The sequence below is a fragment of the Pteropus medius genome, unplaced genomic scaffold, assembly GCF_902729225.1.
Source record: "Pteropus medius unplaced genomic scaffold, Ma_sr-lr_union100, whole genome shotgun sequence".
Taxonomy (NCBI): domain Eukaryota; kingdom Metazoa; phylum Chordata; class Mammalia; order Chiroptera; family Pteropodidae; genus Pteropus; species Pteropus medius.
The window spans coordinates 421343-443659 of record NW_024344377.1 but is presented as its reverse complement, the minus strand read 5'-3'; the positions used below and the strand labels follow the sequence as shown (position 1 = coordinate 443659).

Sequence of the window (22317 nt, the reverse complement as noted above, 5' to 3'; positions counted from 1 at the left end):
GACCCCTGACTTGCTGCTCACCCACAGGGCATGGCAAAGGCGAGACCTGTCACTCTTGCGATCAGATTTCAAAAGACAGAGACTTCCACCTTGGCAGCAGACTCCTTCCTTTGCTGGCGAGTGGCAAGCCAGTGGCAAGGCATGGCGGCAGCCTCCAGCCAGCGCCGACTGAGGACGAAGGCCCTGCTTCCAACAGCCCCTGAGGAACTGAACTCTGCCAACAACCACATGGAGCGGACCCTTCCCCGGTCAAGCCTTCTCATCTGAAGGCTGATGAGGGAAGGGTCCGGTGAAGGGTCCGGTGACGGCGCGACAGCAGGCAGGGAGACACGCTGCAGTGCAGTGAAGCTGGGCCGGGTTCTGCCGCTCGGAAAGCATCCGGCAGTGAGTGTGCTGTCTGAAGCTGCTGCGCTTCGGGGGGCTTGTCCCATGGCTGCAGAAGGTGGACCCAACAGGCGCACCCACGCTGGGCTGGCTCCCGGAGGCAGGCCACCACCGCGCAGCCTGCCCTTGCCCTCCATCGCGAGAGGGTCAACGCCCAGCTTCTGTGAACATGCGCCGGCTCCTGGACGGCGGGCACGTGATGCCCCCCTCGTTCACAGGTGTGCGTGCGCTCAGCAGCAAGCACAAGGCCGGCACGTGGCCAGGGGCAGTAAACACTTCAATGGACGAACGATTTCTGTCGAGTCAAGGGCCAGGAAGGCAAAAAGCCTGCGCTTGTGGTCATAAACTAAAGTGTAAGCAGAGTATTCATTCTTACAAAGAAAAGAAACGGGGGTGACTACTCGGGATGGCCGGCTCGCGGCCCGTGAGCCGTGGTAAGGAAGGCAGACTTCTGGCTGGGGTCCGAGAGGCGAGCGGGGCAGATCCCGCTGCCGACTCCGCTGCCCGAACCTGGCCAGCGTGACTCCCCTCCCTGCTCGAAGGCGCACCTTTACGGCCCGCATGGCCTCGGGGGCGTGATCGGAACGAAGGGAAGAGAGGGACACGCTCAGGGAAGCTCACGTGGTCGTCACCTCCGCACGCTCCGTCTTGCTGCTCAAGACGCTTCTTCCCCGGCCACCTTCCCTCGTTCACCTGGCAAACTCTTATTTGTCCTTCAAAGCCCAGCTTGGCCTCAGCTTCTTCTCCAGACCATTCGTCCCAGGGCGTCCTCCCCAGCAGCTGCTTCCCCCTCCTGAGCCACCTCATCCTCCCTCTGCTCTTGCTGGATCCGCAGACCGTAATAACCCGCAGACCGTAATAACCACGGCCATGCCCGTCTCCCCGACCAGCCGTGAGCTCACACTTCCCCAAGGCCTAAGACAGGGCAGGCACACACCGAACCAAGTCCCAGCATGGACCAGTTCCCACCTCTCTGTGCCCAGGGAGCCACAAAGGGCCACGGTCTCCACCCCTGACCCCCGCAGTGTTACTTTCCTCGGAATGAGGAACTAGGGAGATGTGACAGGAAGACGTTTGGTGAGCAGGAAACACAAATCTTAGAGAATGTTTCGACCTCATGAACTGCAGCTGGGGGCAGGGTGGGGGCGGACGTCAGAGCAGCTGCAAAAACACCTCAGTGGGCCTTAAGGGGTCATTAGTCACCGGGCCTCTCCTTTCAAGGCTGACAGTTATGTAATCATGATGCCTCGAGAGCCCCGATGGGTCATGTCAACCATTCTCAACCGAGGGGGACCAGCCCGCTTCACAGGCAGAAGGGCCGAACTCCCACCTCCAATGTGTGGGAACTGGCAGGTGGGATATGGGAGCTGCTGTGAGGTCAAGGCCGCCTCAGAGCCAGAGAAATGGATTCCTGAGGCTGGAGAGTCACAGAGGCAGAAGGAAGCTGCCCGTGGCCACAGACGTGCCCCGCACGGCACTGGGAGGGCCGCGGGGCGGAGACAGAGGGGACCGGCCAGCTCTCCTCTGACCAGAACACACTGAGAGCAGCGGGGGCCACTCTGAGAACTCCACGAGAGGGTCAAGTTCAGGGTGGAGTGGCCGGGGCAGGGCTTTTAGGCATGTTCTTCTGGAGGCAGCAATGCAAAGGGGAAGAAGCAAGGTGTAAGGCTGTGTTCACACACGTACCACACTCATCTGCCTAGACGAGCAGTCTGGAAGAAGAGAGACCAACATACGAATAACGGTTACCTGGGTGGGAGATCGCGGGCGTTTTTAAAGACAGTCCAACAATGTCTTTTCTAAAATTTCCACAAGGAACACGTCTCACTGCTATCACTGGTGAGCACACAGGGCCGGGAATGTGTGCCAGGCCAGGAAGGAACTAGGGCAGTTATCAGTGTTCCAGGCCTGCTGTGACGAATTACCAAACTGGTGGCTTATAACATGAGCAATTTATCCTCTCACCGTCCTGAAAGCTAGAAGTCTGGTATCCAGGTGTTGGTCCCCTCTGGGAACTTTCCCTGTGGGGACTCTGAGGGAGAAGCTGTTCCACGCCTCTATCCCGGCTGCCAGCCATGGCCAGCAATCCCAGGCATTCCTTGGCATCTGGCAGCCTCACCCCAACCTCTGCCCCCATTACCACGTGGTATTCTCCTGGGTCTGGGTCTCTGCATCGAAATTTCCTCTTCTCGTAAGGACACCAGCCACTGGATAAGGGCTCACGTTAATCCAATATGACCTCATCTTAACTTGAGTCCATCTATACAGACCCCATTTCCAAACAAGGTGGCATCCACGCATCTGGGGGTGGGGCACAAATCAACCCGTAACGAAGGGTAATTAGCCCAAAGGAAAGGAAGACACAGAGCCATGACTGCCATCTGCAGCATCTGGCAGGCTCACCCATTTCAGAAGGATCAGATGTGATCTCTGGCGTTCGCTCTATGGGGAAGAAATGGGTCCCAAGTGTGGACCCACCCGAAGACAGACTCGGTCTCAAAACAGGAAGAATGCCCTCGCAGAGCTGGATTGGCCACACTGGGTGGGGAACTCCCACCCAAGGGTCCTCGACCAGACGGGAGCCCGCTTACCTCTGATGTGGAATCGGTTGCGGCAACGTTAGACTAGATAACTGCAAGGTCCTGGCAGCCTCGAGATTCTGCCACCCACACGGGCGTCACCCAGCGCTGGCCTGGCCACCCCACACTGGCTGTTCCATATCGTCCTAGCTTTGCCTCATCCACACTGGGCAACCCCCGCTCTTTACAACGAAGCAGCTGTCTACCATTTTTCTTCCTTCTGGCCTCTCAAGGAAAGCCTGCTCGCTCAGAGCCCACGAGATAAAGGCATCAATCAAGTCAGGAGGCAAGGAATTCTGGAGGATTCCGGGAGTGCTTCTCATTTCCTGACGAGGCCCGAGGAGCAGCCCAAGTCGCCAGGTCAAAGCGGCCAGGGGCTGAAGACCCACAGACCAGGGTCACAATGGCTAGTTAAACAACCCACAATCTGTTTAGACACATTGAAGATTGCCCCAAGAATAACATTTACATAAGAAATAGCAGTGACATGGCAAGTTAAACGTGTTTATCTAAAAAATAAGAATAAAAATAAATAATAAGAGAGGCACGACCTTGTTTGTGATGAGGAGGAAGACTCTGTTCTTCACAACTGCCTTTTCTTTTCACCCCCCCAAAAAATCTAAACTGCTCACCTCTCCACGGGGTCCCTGAGCATGACGATCAGTTTTGCGTCTGGCTGAAAGGCGTGGATGAAGTCCTGGGTCAGAAATGGCGGCTCGCCATCCGTGCTGTTGTCGTAGAAGAAGGTCCAGGCGTTGTTGTCCCACATGGTGGAGGCGCTGGCCTCCCCTGGAAACGGAAGACACTGCGCATGAGCAGGGCGGTGATGGGCCTCCGCAGAGCAGCCTGCGCTGGGGCCAAACCTGGCTCCGATGCCTCTCTCGTAAACAGCCGTGAGCGTGCGAGCTGGTTCACCACACGGGCAGACAGGCCTCCGGGAAGGGGAAGCTGAGGTCCACCCTCTGCCTCATGACACCCTCCCCCCGCACCACACACACACGCGCAAAGACCTCGATCATCTGGAAATCAAGGTGATCCATGCAACGCCGAGCCTCCCTCTTCCTCCCAGCTCCTCTCCCCAGGATGCACGAAAACACCTCCACTAGCATCGGGCCTCCCCGTTTCACGATATCTAACTCGGCTCACAGCGCCCAGTTCTGTGGCATTTTAAAGGCTCACTGAGGGTGCATGAGATGACTCCCTTCTGAAAGCATCAGGGATGAAGCAGGGGCTTGGGGAAGCTGATCCTCATGAGGAAACTGGATGCATTCTGCATCAGTCTTTCTTTGAAATCACACACTGGTGAGTCCCAGGGCATAAATGAGAGGAAGGCTTTGCGGGAGAGCTCCCAGGACCTCAGTCTCAAGCTCTGTGTCCTCCAGGCCTGCCTGCCACACTGCCCTGCACACAGCTGCATTCACTCAGTCCTGCCTGAGAAAACAGGAAGTGGGTGCTAGCCCCCGTTTCATCGTGGTCTGCACAAATGCAGGACAAACTATTAAAACATACATTCTAGGACAGAGGTGAGGCCAAGGCACAGATATTTCCACATTTCTCAGAAAACTGAATCGATTCTCTAACTTTTTTTTTTTTTTAGGACAGTCTTCAGAGTTTTGAAAGAAAGGCAAATCAATCAATTACATAGTCAATTTCCTGATATTTTGCAGGAGACTCTGTGATATATCTCAAAGTCACTTACTCAGGGAATGTCTGAGCCAAAAACTAAGTCTCTTCGATCAGTGATAAGAGTGTCACCACAGTGCAGGGGGTGGGTGGGACCCCATTTGTTCTGTGAACTCGCAATCACGTCCAGGTGAGCATCTCTGTTCTGGTCTTTCTTTTTTATTTAAGAGAATACCATAGAATACAAAAAAAGACAAATCCATCAGGCGTCCTTTGAAAATTCTACTCACAATGAATAGGAGAATATTAGGACGAGGGAAGTCTCTAAAACGACATTGGCACAGATTCTGTCAGACTTCATAAATGAACTGGTTCTACAACCACAGAAGCATCAGTCTATCCCCCTGTCCATCCGTCCGTCCGTCCATCCATCCATCCATCCTCCTCTCATCCTTCATCCAGGCCTCCGGGAAGCATTGGTTTGACGATTAACATGCGCCCAGCACCGGCTCGGCCCTGGGGATAATCAGGGGAAAACACGGACAATCCCCTTCCCTCTCGGACCGTACGATCTAGAAGACTAACAATGCGACAGACCAGCAGAGCCCTCCTGGGAGCACGCTGACGGGGCAGCGCGGCGGCCCCGACATCAGGGGCTTTTCAGTATACCCAGAGCTCCAGCCCCAGAGGACTCAGCCGCTCGAGTCCCTCATGTCTCCAGCCATCAGCCTGGACCATCAGTCCAGAGGAAAGGCCCTCTGTCCAACCTGTGGGCTGAGATGAAGGAAGACGCTTATACTTCTGCCCAGGACCCAACCGGAGGGAGCTGAAGCAGTCCGAATTACATTTCCGGGTAGGAGGGGCCCAGAACCCATCTGGTCCAACGACACATTTTACAGATGTGCAGACTGAGTTCAGGGCCATGAAGACTGGCTTGTCATGCAGCACGGAGCTGGATGGTGGCACAGGCAGGGCTCCATGCCAGCTTTCCATCTGCCTCTCTGCTAACAGAAAACTCAACAAAGTCTGCTTCGAGTAAACATCAGAGCAACACATTTATTCTTTACTCTTCCTTTTTAAATCTAGAAGTAAATAAAATTAGGAAACCCAACTAAGGCTTTCCTTTATCATTTATTATCTTGGTCTCTACTTCCTGGCCCTAGGATGCATATTTTCAGCTCTTTCCAAAGAACATGAAATTTTCCCAGAGGCACACGGGGTGGGAATCATAGTCAAATAGTAATTAGACTTGTGGTTTATGGTGTTTGGACTCCAAGGCCGTAAGAAAATAGCTATTAGCCATTCACACAGGGGAGGGAAGGGGTGTGATCTCATCTGGCTCCCAGGACTTGGTTTGGAGCTAAATCAATCAATCATCAATCAGAGCTTAGGCGCATAAGCCTGTCACTTTGGACATGAAAGTACCTTTCACACGGTTGATTACAATTCCTCCTGGTTGCTAAGAGATTCACCGAAATTGGAGAATCAAAATAAAATAGATTTAGGAAAACAAAAAATACATATGGTTACCTGCCTCAGGTAACCAATTTAAGCAAAATATGCAACTAGATTTTTCTCTTTCAGAAGGCATAAGTCAACAAACACATGTTTTTAATAAAACATTCTTACGAATTAAAAAATGATTATTAATCAAACCACCTCATTTTGAAAGTCTAAAAGCATTTGGGTGACAAAGGCTGGGCTTTTCAACAGCAGTAAGGCACCGAGGATGCGCCGGAGCTGTGTCTGTCTCAGGAAAGTCTGCCTCCGTCTTCGTGGGGTTCCAGCAGCCAGGGATTGCCAGAGCCACACTACCAGGTTAATGCATGTATGATCTCCCATCCGCACTTAGATCGGTTTATCATGTAAAGAAGCCAAGTGTGTGTGCTTAATTAAAATAAAGACAAAGAAATGGCAACCATTTAAAAAAGCCATTTCAGATGCCCTTGAGTCTCCTCGAACTAGAAAGTCTACATTTCTGCTTTACAGAAACTGTGCAAGTGACGTGAACATTTCACATAGGGGTAAGAGTGACAGACAGGTGGGGAATGCATGCTCGACAGATGTGGGCAGGTGTCATGGAAACGTTCCGCAAAGCTGGGCCAGGCCCAGGGCAGGAGCGGGGCCCACAGGAGCTCCACGAAGCCATACCGATAATGATTCTATTCATCTTGCTGTGCTCCTTCGCAGAGTTGGCCTGCAGTCCTTGATGGATCTGGTGTGCGGCCAGGTCAAAGAGGTCCAGGTAATCTTCCACGGGGTAGCGATCTCGCAGCCCATCTCTCAGGCGGACAATTCCTACACAAGAAGCAGGAGTTACTGAGGACAAAGCTGCCACTGCCAGGCTGATGGCCTCGCGGGGAGTGACAGAGAAGGATGGGAAGGCCCAAGGCCAGCTGCAGCAGCCAAGGCTCAGCCTGGTAAGCTGCAGGAGCGGGCAGCAGGTAGGCAGGCATCTGCGAACTGGCCGCCTTAGTTTAATCCACGCACACTTCAAGGAGTAGGACACACCACCATCAAGGCACAAAGTGGCAGCCTAAAGGATGGCACAGCTGTTTGAGAACTATAAATGTATCTATTTGGAGAGCCAGAGAGCTCCAAGCTGGTTGACTTGAGCACCAAGTGAGACCCTAAAGTGGCCACGTGGCAGCTGCATCCAGGACACATACACTGCATCAAAAAGGGAAGGGAGGTTTTTATCTGAGACTCTGTCTCGTGGCCTACCCGGTCGAGCAGCCGTCTTCCCCGCCAGGGTGGGGGTGGGGGGGACCTGGTTTTCATTAGTGGAATGGCAATGTGTAGGGAGAGTGCCCCGCGCACAAGTACAAACGTGAAACCTGGTCCCCACGGCTGCCACTGCCAAACCCCAGGAGACATACTCTTGTCCACTCCTGGAGGACAGCAAAAGGATTACGTCAAACGTTTGTCATGAAACACATTAAGCGTTGGTGTAAACTTGGGTTCCACTAAGAAAAACTTAAGAATCCCTTCTAAGCAACCTGGGTCCTTTACATGGAAAACGCCCTCTGGCCCACCCAGACTTTGGCATTTGTCATCCCTTAGCTCCAGTGACCAAACGTCTCCTGGCAGAGGAAAAAGGTTAAGGAGCGGAAACAGTGAGTGACCTGAGGGCCGTGGCTCAGCTGGGCGGAGCAGAAACCATCCTGCAGAAGGGCCGGGCCATGTCCACGGCCAACCCCATGGAAAGGGGGTGCTGTGAGCAAGGTCGCCAGGAATTATCCCCGTGTGGCAGACGGGGCAAGTGGGAGAAAACAAGGCACAAACACCTCAACAACACGCTCACAGCCCATCGGCTGAGCCAGCAGGAAGCTGAAACCGCGGTCCGTGCGGCAGCCTTTCTTTCTACCGACCCCTCCCAGGGAGGGGGTTCTGGCAGGACAGGCGCAGAGCTGGGTGTGGACAGGCCCAGGCAAATGTCCACCTTGCACCTGGCACTGACCACTGGCACAGGCGCCAAGGCTCTTCCGGACGAGATGAGCTGCGGATTCTGCACCCTTCCCCTTGGCCTGCACACAGCTCGCACTCAATGCGCCCTGAGAGGCCGGGAGCTCGGTTCCAGCCCTTTGGGTTACTCGCCGGGGCCTTAGACATAGGAGTGATCTGATCCCTGCGTCTCAGCGGGTTTTCTCGTCTCCCCCGCCCGTGCCACACGGAGCCCAGCACGCGGACAGGCCCACAGTTAGGCTCTCTCGGCTCCCACCGACCCTGATGACCCCGACGTGCGCAACAGGTGGAGACTGGGACACGCCGGGTCCCCTCCCCGGGCAGCCGCGGCGCGCGCGCGCGCTCTCACCAAAGCGCTTCCGCGTCCACCAGTGCGGCTCCTTGATGGCGGAGAACTTGACCTCGGGGTGCAGCCGCAGGCGGTCGTACAGGTCGGTGGTGCCGCACTTGGGCTGCCCGATGATGTAGAAGTGCGGCAGGCAGCGCAGGCGGAAGTGCCTGCCGGCGGCGTGGGACAGGTGGCCCCAGAAGGCCTTGCGCAGGGCGTCGAAGGTGGAGCGGAAGCGCCGCGAGTAGAGCGCGTACGAGTTGCTCACGTAGGGGTCGGTGCTGTTCCGCCCCGGGAACTCCTCGTACCAGCACGGGCTCTTGCTATTTGGAAGAAATTTGTTGGGGATGACCGAAAACATCTGCAACGAGAAAGGGGAAAAGGGAGAGGCCCCCCGGGAGGAAGAACGTTAGCCCAGACACGCGCTCCCGGCTCGGATGTTCACTCCAGTGTCCAAACCTGAAGTCGTATTTACAATGACTAAATGCTGAAGTCAAGCGAAACCTGGCAAAGAGCGAATGACCCTGTTTTTCCTCAGCCCAGAATAAAAAATAAATTTTGGAGAGAAGGAAGATGAAAGTTGAACCAAAATCCATTCTACCATGATTTTCCTCTCTTTCTCCCCGTCTCTCGTACACACACGACAGTCTGAATGAAACAGACGGAATATTTTTACTAGTTGTATATTTAAATGGCCATCAGAGACAAAAATACTAATTAGGACAGAATAGAAACAGGATGACGGCGATCTACAGAAGCAACTTTAATTGCCGTGACCGCGTTTCAAGCAAGAAGTCCCAGAACGGAATTATGAGAAGGGGTCATCCTCCACCGTTTCTAGCTGGCCCGATCAGTACTGTAAATTTCCTTCTTGGCACAAACATTGTAAACAGACAGCACTCTCCCAGGGCACTCTGATCCATCCACAAGGCTGTCCAATTATCCTTGTTATACTTGAGAAATTCGGGGGTCGTTTTCTTCTTGTGTCCCTAAAGATGGTGGGGGGAAAGGAAGCATCCATTTTTTAAAATCTGTCAATCAATAGAGATTCGCACAAGACTACTCACGTGCAATTCCTGCTTCTTGAGATCTTCTATGTCTGGGAGCTGTCTGGTCGTGAACTCAATCCTGGCTGTGATGCTGTTGATAATTAATTTAATGCTCGGGTAGTCCTTGATGAATGAAATATTATTCACAGAGGGCTGGTGATGATGCTCTTTCATGTCACTTGGGTTTTCACCGTCCGTCAAGCTGGGATTGCTGGGGAAGGCTCCGTAATGGAAAGGCGATGAGATGAGAAGCTCTTGGTGGGCCCCAGAAAGGATGTAGGAGGCCATCACCAGGGTCATTATTATCAATCCAAAAACAAGGCTGCATCGCTTTCCCTTCTTGAAACGCAACAACCCGCCCCAGCTCTCGCTCCCCTCAGCCCTCACTTCGAGAACAGCAAGCAAGTTCATCTGTTTACCGTCCACACGGAACACTATTTTGTTCTCTCCCTTGCACGTGGGGCACTCCTGGCAGCAGTGCTGGGGGCCTCCCTGGCAGCCGATCCGCTGTTTGTGTGTGTCGTCTGGTGACAACTGTATGCAGCAGTTAACGCAGTGCCTCATGGTAACACCCGTGGGCGGCCGGCCCACCGAGCCATGGGCAAGGAGTCGGGTGCGTGCAGGTCGTGCTGCGGAACTTTAATGACGTCTTGTGATTACATGAGACGGTCGGAAGGCACAAGCAGCAGCAACAAATATAAAAATGAGCAAGTGCCAAAGCACGCAAGAACGAGGAAAGGCTTTCTTTGGTTCGACTCCAAGAGAAAACTCAAGGACGTGATGGCCGATCGTCATGTTCTGCCCACGCCGCTGCAGCTGCTGGAAAAGCCACAAGTTCAGGAGCAATCCCACCGGTCCTTCAGGTTTTCCCCATGGCACAAAACGAAGTGGAAGAATTCTCGCCGGAGAATGTGGAAGCACCCAAGACATTGGCAGATATCATGGTCTCAGTGAGGGATGGACTGGCACACCGTCCATGGAGATGCCCATGGAAATTGCTTCTTCTACATCCCGTGTTCCTTTGAAATGTTTCCTCTTTGGCGGGGAGCAGAATCTTTCAAATGTCAGATTACCTAAACGACAAAGAAAAGAGGTTTTATTACATTATGTAATAATAGCTATAACCCAAGGGCCATCTTCCAAAGAGAGGATTTTGAAGTTTCAGCCAAGCCTGCTTGGTAGTAAGCAAGTCGTAGAAAACCGTATAGAATTAAGGGAGAAGTTTCAGAGCCTTAGTGCTTGGCTTTGGGGTTCGAACTCTGCCACCAAATGTGGCCCCAACACCGGCAGCACTGGCACCACGTCAAACACCTCATATTTTGCACAACTCACCTGTCCTCTAACGCCTCTACCTGACAGAGCGAAATTACTGGATCCCGCACTCTCGGGACATTGCAATCATTCTCGGATTCATGCGCGGCCGCTGACTATGAACTTGAGGGATGATTTGAAATCAGCGCTTTTAAGTCAATGAAAAATTCAAGAAGGAGGATAGTTAGGTTGGAAACAGACAGAGGAAGTAATGTTGTTTTCTCTCTCAATAACACCAACAGTCTCTTACCTAGAGCTAACCTTTATTATCAGTTTAGGAAGCGAAAGTTAATGAAAACTTAGAAACACTGAAACGATTCTCTTTTTCAGCAGAGCATGTCATGTAAAACATCATCTGAGTCTCAGTTATTAAGCAATTAAATCCAATATGCAATATTCCCCCGAGTAACATAACACTTTAGACCTGAAGTCGTTTCTCACTTTCATCATCTTGGGGAAAACAAGATTCTTAAAAATCCAGTAATAAAGTCCTGTGGTTATAAAACATATAACCTGGATGACATGTCTTTGGAGTTGTAAGAATTGCAGTGACAGACCACTGCTAACTAGCTACATGACCTTGAGCAAACCATAGAAATAAACCCTCTAAGTTCCGGTTCCCTCATCAGTAAAATTAGTAGAAGAGACCCTCCCGTATAAGTTTATAAAAGTACTAAATTACTGCATGTAAAGAGTTTGCATGGTGTCTACACATATTTAGCATCCCCTAAAAGGTGGATAACAACAATATGAGCATTATCAACGACTATTATTACTACCATGATTTTTAATCGTCAGCGAATGCCAAGAACATCTGAAATGGAATAAAAGATGAGAGATCTCATCACATGGTTTTTCCTTAGCACCCTTGGGTGCTAAGGAAAACAATCTTTACTGCCCCAGAGAAGGTGGTATTAACTAACCCTGCATTAAAAGCCTTCTTGTATTGGCTGAAGGGTTGAACAATCAAAACCCACTAACAGAAACATTCCCTTCCCTTGGACCAAAAGGCCCATGTTTTGTCAAAATTCATTGAGCAAGAAATAGCTAAGCAGTGTTTCCTTAAATGTCTTCTACACAATGTCCTGTATATTGTCGATAAGCATCCCGTGCTTAACTTATCGGTGAAGGCTGAGGCGTGGGCCAGGGCAGTTCTGAGAAGAACGGAGGGGTGGGGGCTGGGGGAGCAAACTGCTCTGGCACCAGGCGACATCTCAGGCCCTGCTGCCCCTGAGAGCAGTTGGACGGACACGTCAGAACCTCAAGGCTCAAACCGATGTTTTGAACTTGTCACCACCCCTGAGCCATCTCTTGGTACAAATCATTCTTCCAAACCAAAGAAACAACAGACGAGCTCCTGGAGTTGGCAACCCCATTACTAAGCCAAGGAAACATCGTTTTACACTTGAACGACAAGGCTCCAACCAGGATCCTGGTGGGGGGCCAGTTCCCGCCCTCTGTTTCTCTGGCTGCAAAAGCCCTAATTAGATCTTTTTTTTTTTAAAAAAAAGGTCTTTGATGCTCCAAGACAAGAATGTACAAAATCTGGACCCAACAGAATGGACAAAACATTCTTAATCAAGAACAAAGGTTTCTCATTTCAAGTAAAGTAAATAAAAAGCCCTGGGTTGACGGAGAAGCTGACAGTGTCCACGGCAAAGCTCTGGGACTGGTCAGCCAGAGTGTCTGTCCCCATGGCAGACTGTGCCCACCCACTCCACGGCCCGCCGCTCAAACATAAAACGGGGAGTAGAGGACTGGGGAGACAATTCCACATGCCTTAGGAGCCTTAAAAAACACTCAGACAGTGTCATATCATCTCTTATAATTCATTCATTCATTCGTCCTGTCATTCACCAGGTGCCTGCTGAAGACACAAGTCCAGATATGGGGGCCTGGAGCCAGAACAAGATGTTGGTGGGGGGGGACGTAACAAAAAATTAATATTTGGTCTTTGTCCCCGGTTCCTGGCACATAGCTTCTAGAAGCCTTGGGATTTCCTGAGTGATAGATTGTTATTCATAAGAAGCCCCTTTCAACCACACTTTAGTTTAAACTAATGAGGTGACTCTTGGCGGGCCCCCAGATAGCTTCAGGATGCAGCTGGTCACCAGAAGATCGAGCCTTGATGAGAAGCTTGGAACTTTCAACCTCCAAGGAGAGAAGAGAGGCCGCAGATTGAGTTAATCACCAATGATTTCATCAGTCGTGCCTATGTAACGGAACCTCCACAGAGATCTCCAGCTGACAGGATCCGGAGAGCTTGCTAGTGGGTGAACATGGAGGTGCTGGTCGGGGGTGGATCCCCAGAGACGGCATGGAAGCTCTGGGCCCCTCCGTGCACACCTGGCCCCATGCGTCTCTTCATCAGGCCGTTCCTGAGCCATGTTCTTTCGAACGAACTGGTAACAGTAACTAAGGCACTTTCCCGAGTCCTGCATGTCTTTATAGCAAGTTATTGAACTTGAGAAGGGTGTAGTGGGAACCTTGACATCTGTAGTCAAGTCAGACAGAAGTGGGCAGCCTGGGGACCCAATACTTGCACATCTGAAGTGGGGCCGTCTTCGGGGACTGAGCCCCTAAACCCGCGGGTCTGTGCTGACTCTGGGTAGTTAGTGTCAGAACTGAATTGAGTTATACGACACCCAGCTGGTGTCCAGAGAGGTGGAGAATGTGTTGGTGTGGGAAAACACGCCGAGGGTGGGGGGGGACTCTCTTTGAAAAAAATACAAAACTAACGTTGACAAATTTTACCAAAACGTATGGCCAGTGTCTAGTAAAATACACCTCAATAACGTTGATGAAGAGTAACAGTCATGTGACCAAGCGAACACGTGACCGGGCACCCACCCTGGAAGTGCGGAGCTGGGAGCACCAAGGCTTCCAGACCAGCTCTCGTCCAACTGGACAGGGGTGGCGCGGGGGACCACGATGGGCCTGTTCCCACCTGGAGCTCGGGTTCCACCGGGACGTTGGGGTTCCGAGGCAACAGACAATAAAAAAACTCACATGTGAATAAGATCATTATCTCGAATGTCAATAAAGGCAATGAAGAAAACAAAAAAGAATATAAGAAAACCATTAGAACGGAGGTTCTCCACACGGCGCGAGGGCTGGATAACTCTTTGCTGTCAGGGTTGTTCTGTGCACTATGGGGTGCTGAGCAGCACCCCCCGACCTTCGCCCCGCAGGAAGAACAGCCGCCTGAGAGGAACAGGAGGTACAGCAGACGGAAAGGCCAGGGAAGACCTAGCTTTGGGAGGGACACCTGAATGACAGCAAGGAAGCCAGCCGTGTGGGGATCCGGAGAGGTAACGACCCAGCGAAAAAGAGAACCTGGAGATGAAAGGCTTTGCAGGACGGGCAGCGGCTGGGGACCAGACGAGGGAGGAGGCAGGGACCAGACTCCGCAGAGCCTGGAAGGCCAGAGTCAGCGCTAGGATTTGCCCAAGTGCAAAAAGGATCCTTACAATGCGTATAACTATTAGCCAGCATAACTCAGTGAAGAAAAATCAAATCGACATGACTGTTTTGAAAAGAAAACAGACCGCCCGAACTGGCCTTTTCCACACGCCGCAGAGTTCCCCGAGAAACCTAACACTAAGGTTGTTCTCCCTTAAAAAATGAGCAACGCATGCCCCTTACACTTCGCCTGTCTGGAACGCCCACACCTCGGTGCCAGTGGACTCGGTTAGACAGGACCCTTGGCCTCCCACTCAGGTATCAGACCTAAGTCCCAGGTATGCATTTCAGTGAGATCACTTCTCAGCCTGGGCTCAAGGCTGTGCCCTGTGAATGCAGCCTGCAGCTGTGGGAACCAGTAGCACCGTGAGAAATCAGATAACTGGTCCCAAAATAGAAAACGTTCAATTACCCGGACTTGGCTAGGATGCCCCCTATTAACCTATGCACCCCAAGCATCATTAGCAAACCATTTATAACAAAATCGTAATTGAGAGACCCAGAAATAGCACTTTAAATTAAGTAATTGAATGCCCCCTCAGTGTAAGATCGATAAAGGGCATCCAATTTCACCCTAGGAAAAACTTATTAAATTATTGTAGCTATAAGCTGATATAGCAGAAGAAAGATGTATGAAATTTCAAAAGAAATCTGGATAGATTTAAATAAATGGCTTCATTTAGGTAGAACATTTACATCTGCCCTCTGGGAAGAGAGAGGAAAATAGAGCTAATAACATTATTTTACTTTAATGTTTTAAAGAAAAAATTTCGATGGATTTTAATTAACCTTTTCAAAAACACAAAGCCCTCTTCTGATTAGTATGTCTAACTGCCCACAGTTCTCTTTAGGCTATGTATATGGAAATCCATTTTTTCAAGAAATATTAATCAACATGCGGAGGAAGGAACATTTTTCACATTTAGCTCAAAGATATCATAAGATCGTTGCTCAGACTCAGAAAGCGAACAAGACTGGAGAGTTCTGTACAAACAATAGATTATCGGATTCGGTCTTATACCTTGGAGTTTTATGCTCTTGATCACAACTCAGTCGATAAACAGAATAAACACTCACGGGCCTACGGCATAGTGGAAAGAATAGTTAGCAGTTACGTAGGCCAGGACGCTAAAGTCATGTCCACCTAATGACCTCAGTCAAGTGACCTGGGCCTCTGTTCTCAAAAGAAGTCCCTGATGGTGACAGATCACATTTAGCACTGGAGCTTGGGTGCTGGAGCCCAACTTGACCTTGAGCAAGTTGCTAACTCTCTCTCCTCCCGTTTCCTTGGATATAAATGGGAAATAATCATAGGACCTATGTCATAGCACTGCAGTGAGCACTAAGTGAACCAATCTGTGTAAAGTGCTTAGAAGCACCCATAGCAGGTGCTAAAAAGATGCTCGCTATTGTTACATATGGACAGTACTGGCCCACGACAAGTATTTGATAAGTAGCAGTTTATTAGCATTTACAGTAGGTTATATTATTGGTTTCAATTTATGATCCCTCCCTGTACTCACACCCTTAGCCGCGTGAATGGCTTTGCAGTTCATTCAGTTAACGGAGTGAAACCCATCTCTCCACTCCTCCCTTTGAGTTTGGAGACTTTCTTTGACCAATAGGATGGGGCAGAAGTGACAACGCGCCAGTCCCTGGCCCAGGCCTTACGACATGTCGTGTGCACTGCTTGCCGTCCGTACCTCTGCCATCGCCTTGGGAAGAACAGGCGGCTGACAGGCATGTGGAGCCGAGCCACCTGGCCCAGCCCAGCCTGAAGCAGGTGATCCCTACAGACACATGAGAAATAACAATGGTTGCTGTTTTAAGTCAAGTCACCGGGTTTCAGAGTGTTTTGTTATGTGATGAAAGCTAATGGATACATTCTCCCTACAAGTTACAAACAATAGATGTTACTAAGTTAAACCGGTATAATTGTCTATTTAAGAGTTCCAAAAACATATTTATATGAGCAAAGTGAATCATGAGCAATTCAGGCCAAAGCGATTCACCAAAAGACCCGGAAGATCAACAGAATCAGTGCTCTGGCCCTAAAGAAGCCCTCGGCTAACACCAGAAGCAGACATGCCAAAATAAGGCCTGAACACAGATGACAGCTCTTCCCAAATCAAGACGTAACTGCCCAAATGTCACACATCGGGTTATTTGCTGGCAAATGTGTGTCTGTGACAACCACGGCTGCTACGTGTTCGTTATTCGGACAAAGGACCCCATTCGCCGCACTTCCGGATGAAAAGGCCAGGCCCCCTCCCTGCCTCTGTTTAGACTCCTTAGAATGTCCTCTTTACTCCTTCTCCTTGAGCAAGCCCTTCCTGCAGCCTGCCCCCTATGGCATCCCTGACAGATTCCACAGTTCCTGATGACCAAGATGCCTCACTCAAGCTTTGTCTCATAAAAGTATATTAGAAACATGGAAAATATATCCTGAACTATATTATCTTATTCCATAAAAAATTAGGCATTTTTCACTGAGATCAAACGTCCACGATATACAGCTTCCTTTGCATCTGGCCTAGGGAACCAGCTTTATGGTCTCAGGTAGCCAACATAACCATTCTGTGACTTTATTTCCTCATCTGTAAATGGAAATAAAACTATCTTTGTCAGCCAGCATGGACGCGAAGAGAAAATGAGATAATATATACAAAATGCTGAACGCGGCATCTGCATAGAGCGAGCCGCAGCAAATGACAGGCATTCTTTGCATTATTATAGGAGAGGCCCTCGGGCCCTCACTCCTGGCCTACTTGCTTCAGTGTGTGTATAATTCTAGAGACAGGTGTCCAATTTTCCTGTCTGCAACTAATCTGAAGTAATGAACGAGAAGAGGCGGGTGGCAGCTAAGGGCAGGTTCACAGGCGCAAGTAGTAAGAGTCAAGTTTTATAGTAGAAACAAGAGTGTGAAAAGCAAAGTCGACTGGGATCATTTGGGAGCCTCGGTAACCAGGGTGGGGAGCCCTGAAGAGCCTGGGACAGCTGTGGGTGCGACTCGGGAAAAGTTTCGCCCCTTCAGAATGATCGTCCATCCAGAATGTGTTTCAGCTTACCAGGGGGGTCAATTCTCCGGGGTCAGTGTCTGTCCCCCAAGGCCTAACAATCAGGGCTGAGCCACTTCTTTACAATGGGAGGTGAGAGACAGCAGAAAAAAGCTCATGGAGGCTTCTACTGCAGAGTCCTTCACACTGTGAAATATCTGGAACACCTCACTCCCAGGGCAGACAGGGCCCAGGTGGACACCTGGGCAGGCCCCAGTGAATCAAACTGGCAGGAACTTGCTCATCCAGCCCTGCATTTTACAGACAAGGAAAGTGAGGCCCAGTGCTGTCCTGGGCTCCCCAAAGACACGCCGCTCATTATAAATACCCACGTCCTAACCCCGGTGTCCTCCCACACCTCATCAATGGGGGAGCCCATCCTAACCGCTACCCCACCACCGCGGCCTGGCCCCAGACAGTCTGGCCATTCATCCCGGCCCCTTCCCATCCCTGCAGAAATCCCCACTTAAGAATGGTCTGCAGTCTCTCCCAGAGATACAGGGCAGGGAGCCCCAGGAAGCACGCGGGAGGCGGACAAGGCAAGAGGTCACAGGCACCTCTTCCGATTGCCTAGTCGGACTGGAGCACTGAGTCTTAAACCGACTCAGTTCGGACCCTCGGTATCACTTGGGCGTGTCTCCTCCAGCTGCGAAGTATGATGGGCGACAGGGACAGCACCAGGACAGAGACAGGGTCCGCAGAGGCTCGCCCGGTGCCCAGGGTGGGGCAGAAAGAAGGCAACGGAGGGTTGGAGAGGCAGGGGGCACGGACAGAAGTGGGGCTGCTCCACGCGTCAGCTCACAAAACGCTGAAGCTGAGCCGGCACGGGGAATGGGCTGGGCCCGACACGCAGGACGCAGGGGCCAGCGCAGCCTCAACCCTCTCTTGATCTTACGGAGCAGAGGAACAAGCCTGGCTCTGGAGGACTGAGGTGGTGGCTTCCATTGCAACCATCTGCGCTTTGACCCTTCAGAGCCACAAAGGTGGCGCCTCCCCAGCAAGGCAGCAAGCCACCGTGTGTGGCCCCAGCGCCGAGATCCCAACCCCACCACAAACCCGCCGGGAACCCCGGGCAAGTCACGCTGTCCCCGAGACTGTGTCTTTGTATGTAAAGCAGGAGCTGGGACTACCTCTCTCAGCCCTGACGCTCACGGCATAACGTCTCCCTCATAAAAACCCGTCGCCGTCATCCGTTATGTCACCCGGAGCTGCTCAGAAGCCGGGTTTTTCCACGAGCGTTGAAAAGCTTGTGCGGTACTTGCTTTATGCTGGGCAAAAAAAAAAAAAAAAAGCTAGATGATTAAGCCAAAAAACACACAGTGTTTTCTCCTTTCTAGAAGCCCACATCCTAAAGGTTTTCAAGCACCCACGGTGTGCAGGACACTGTGCTTGCTGAAGCTACAAATATGAAAAACGCATTTCAGGCCTTCTGGAACACACCATCGAGCTCCAGAACAAGGTCTCCAGAGGCTCCAGAAAAAAGCCCACACTCAGGATTCTACATCCTATTTCCAGGACAGCCCCAAGGCCCACCAGCCCCTGAGAATCGGCAGACCCCGGGAGAGCCAGGTTCCCGGAGCTGAAGACGCATCGTCATAACAGCAGCACCCACTAACCGCATGCAGGACCTCCAGCACCTGAGGGGCAGAGCGGGGTGAGGGATCTTTGTAATAGTCCCTGTGACAGGTCACTTTCCAACAGGGTGATCCGCTCCAGCTACCCTGCACTACCGCCCGGCGTGTGGTCGAAGCACGGCCCGATGCCACGTCTCCCTGAAATGCACAAATGACCAAGTTTTCTCAGCAGAGGGGCAGGGTGGACAAGAGACAACAAATATGTGCACACTGCAGTTGTCGCCCGATAATTTCAATGTGCACAAAAGACTCCACGGTTCTTTGTGACATAGTTAACAGTTTTCTTTTTCTGAGACCAACTGGAGGAAAAACTATTTCTGCACACTCATTTTATTATTTCCAGTAGTGATTTAAATAAGTGCTAGATTTCGGGGCTAGATTTTCCACTCAAGCTTGTCTAGCTAGTGACGACTGTTTTCCATTAGGATAGAACCTACTCGGGGCAAGCTACACGGTTCGCTCTGAAACACGCCCACCGAAATGGCTCTTGGCAAGGAAGCGGCGACAGCCACTTAATGTAAAGCAATGCTCAGTCCGTTTTAAGACATTGGAAATTAAAAATTAAGTATCACTCTTTGTGCCGACTAGGATGCACACTTCACAGACATGGACCCGGTTTAAGATTTTAAGTGGCCCCAGAGACAGTGATGGCAATCACTTGGCACCTGCCACTTGCAGACCACATGAGAGGTCCCTTCTTGAAGGCAGCCCTGTGAAGTCAGCACTGAGATCCTCAAGATACATGTGGGAAACTGAGGCACAGCAGGGTTAAAACCTGCACAGAGCCCCTCTTTGCCGGTGGTGGGGCTGAAATCCACACCCAGATCCGACTGGCTGTAAAGCTCGTGACCTTTTTCTTGCGCCATCGTGTAAGATGGCAGCTCTGGGAAAAACCTGTCAGAACACGAGACTCAAAACAGCAGCCAAGTCAGCCTTTGCCCAGCCCACAGGCCGCGCCGTCTCCCGGGCAAGGAGGCACGGCTGGAGTCCGGTGATTCTACAAGGGTCAGTGATGCTCAGCCCTGAATTCCAACCAGTGCAGGTGCCAGATTCGCCCCCTCAAGCTTGTATACTGCCATGCCTGGCATGGGGTGGGCGCTCGCCAAATAGTTTCTAAGTTAATGATTAAAGAAGCGAACTGCCAGCAGATACCCAGAACAGGACTCTTGCCACTTAGTGACAACCACGATAAAAGTGACATGAGCTAACATTTATTGAGGGCCTCCTCGTGTCCAGACACAAGGCTGGGGTTTATATGGAGTGCCCTGCTGATGTGTCATGATAATCAAAGAGGCAAGCACTATTAGTATTCCCATTTCACAGATGGCGGAAGAGTGGCCCAGAGAATGTAATGCCATACACCTGCTTCCCCACGAGACGTAAGAGCCCAGGAGAGAGCTCGGGCCTGGGGATCTGGAGGCCTGGGCGGAGTACCCACCACACCCCGTAACCAGCCACGTAACTGCAGGCGAAGCCCCTCGCCACTTCGACCCTCATTCTCTTCTCAAAGTAGACTCATCCTCACCAGGTCCGGTGATCTCGGGAACCCAGGCGTGTGACAAAGTCTGTTCTTATTCTTTTCGCGTGCTTTCCAGGGTTCAAACGTCTGCAATAACAAATCTTAACTATCAGGAAAAAGCGACAGATTTTCAGACTGAGGGTCATTTGTTCTCTCGTGCAGCTAGACCACAAAGATGAGAAGTAGATGCTAGTTGCCTTCCAACAACTTTTTCCTTAACACAATCAGGAAAACGAATGAAAAGTGGCTCTGAGTATAATGCACAGAGACTACATATTAGAGCCAAAAGGAGCAGGGTGGCTCTGTCCTACTCTAGGTCCCCGGATCCCTTCCGCCCACTGGGACGAGACTTCAGGAAGAACACAAAGGTTGGCGAACGGCAGAAGATGCCCAAACCAGATGCCCTTCAGGACGAGCAGGGAAGAGAGGCCATGCGCAGACACGTAGCTCACATGTTCAAAACCAACCGTGAATAATGATTCTGCAGATGTACAAGGACACCCTACAATGAATAAATTAGAGGCAGCACAATTGAATGGGGAGCAGCTGTGTACTCCCCACCAGATGGCCTTGCTGATCTGAATAGTCTAAACATTGTTTTATTTCCAAAGATAAGCAAAATAAGAATCTGGTTAACCCTTGAACAAGAATCGCCTGAAAATATTTCTTTGGAATTTATTCCTTTTTGATGGAGAGAGTGAGCAATCTCGCTGAATTTCGATGTTGTCTGGAGGGTTTGAGAACAAGGTGGAGTGAGATTTCTCCACGGTGTCGCCTGCAGTCAGTGAACGGTCACTGTCTGCCCGCAGACAGGCCTGGCCCTTACAAACTATAGCAAGAGGCAAGGACTATTCCTCCAACACCACCCCCAGCCTAAATGTGTGAACCCCCACGGTGTGTGGAGGTGTGCAACCCTCCCAGAGGTAGAAAGAGATGTGCCAGCCCCCAGGAGTGTGCAGAGGTGTGCCAGGAGCTACAGGATGCTACAAGACAATTTGAAGCTTCCATGCTGCTTAAAACATTTAAACACTTGAGACATTGTTATACTCAGATACATCACTAACTGATACGAAATCTGCAGAGTTTCAGCTTCCCTTCCTGGCTGCCGGCTGCTTCCAGCGTGGGAATTTATTATCTTCTGCCCTCAGGGTACCCTGGGGGCGAGTTTAAGCAGCAGCCATATAGGGCAGGGGGGAGAGAACTAACAGGAACCGAACACCTGTTCTGTAGCAGGTGCTATGCGACCCCGACTTTGAGGCAATGTTAAAGGTAGCTATAATTGCTCCATTTTGCAGGTAAGAAAACAGAGGCTCCGAGCAGTGAAGTGGCCTGAGTAAGTGACAGAACTGGATTTAAACACAGGCTGAAGGCCAACCTACCCCTCAGGGCGGGGAGAGCAGGACCCACACGAACACCGCGCATCACACGTTTTCCAGTCCTTAACGGTGGGGGGTGAGGTACGGGGAGTAGGATTTGTTCTCCACCCCAACATTTCTTTCTTGCTCCCAATTTCACTTACACAGAACAAGGGACAGAGAGCAAAAGGGGCAGTGGGACTCTGGAGAACGATATCTCGTGACGGTCTGCCGATGCCAAGTGAGCCTTTGACAGCGATGACCCAGGATGGCCTTTCACACAGCTATGCATTCGTGGGAACAGGCAGGTCCCCCTCGTGGAGAGAACAAAGGGGAAAAACCAAACCCCAGAAGTGCGGAAACACGAACAGGCCCGCCTGGCTGCGGTGCGCCCTTGGGCAAGCTGTCCCTTTCTGCGCCTCCGTCTGCGCGTGTGTAAAGTGGGGACGATGGCGGTGCCTACGGCGCAGAGAGCTGGGAGGATTAAAGGGGATCATCCATGCAGCATGTTTCTGTGGCGCCCGCCACCTCCCAGAGCTCAGCAAACGGCCA

The 22317-nt window shown here is 51.2% G+C and overlaps 1 protein-coding gene across 8 annotated transcripts in view; it reads right to left on the bottom strand.

Annotated features, from left to right (window-relative positions):
* The window catches only part of CHST15 (carbohydrate sulfotransferase 15), an 82667-nt gene that overhangs the window by 21568 nt on the left and 38782 nt on the right, over nt 1-22317 (bottom strand). For 7 of the 8 annotated variants that reach the window (XM_039870775.1, XM_039870770.1, XM_039870774.1 and 4 more), the window contains exons 2-5: nt 9447-10501; nt 8401-8740; nt 6738-6884; nt 3596-3752 (exon numbers count right to left, since the gene is read on the bottom strand). In XM_039870775.1, coding sequence (XP_039726709.1) covers nt 3596-3752; nt 6738-6884; nt 8401-8740; nt 9447-9992 — 1190 coding nt within the window. In that variant the 5' untranslated portion in view covers nt 9993-10501. Of the gene's footprint in view, nt 1-3595; nt 3753-6737; nt 6885-8400; nt 8741-9446; nt 10502-18387; nt 18408-22317 lie in introns of those variants that run through there. The other variant, XM_039870772.1, reaches the window with a different exon arrangement.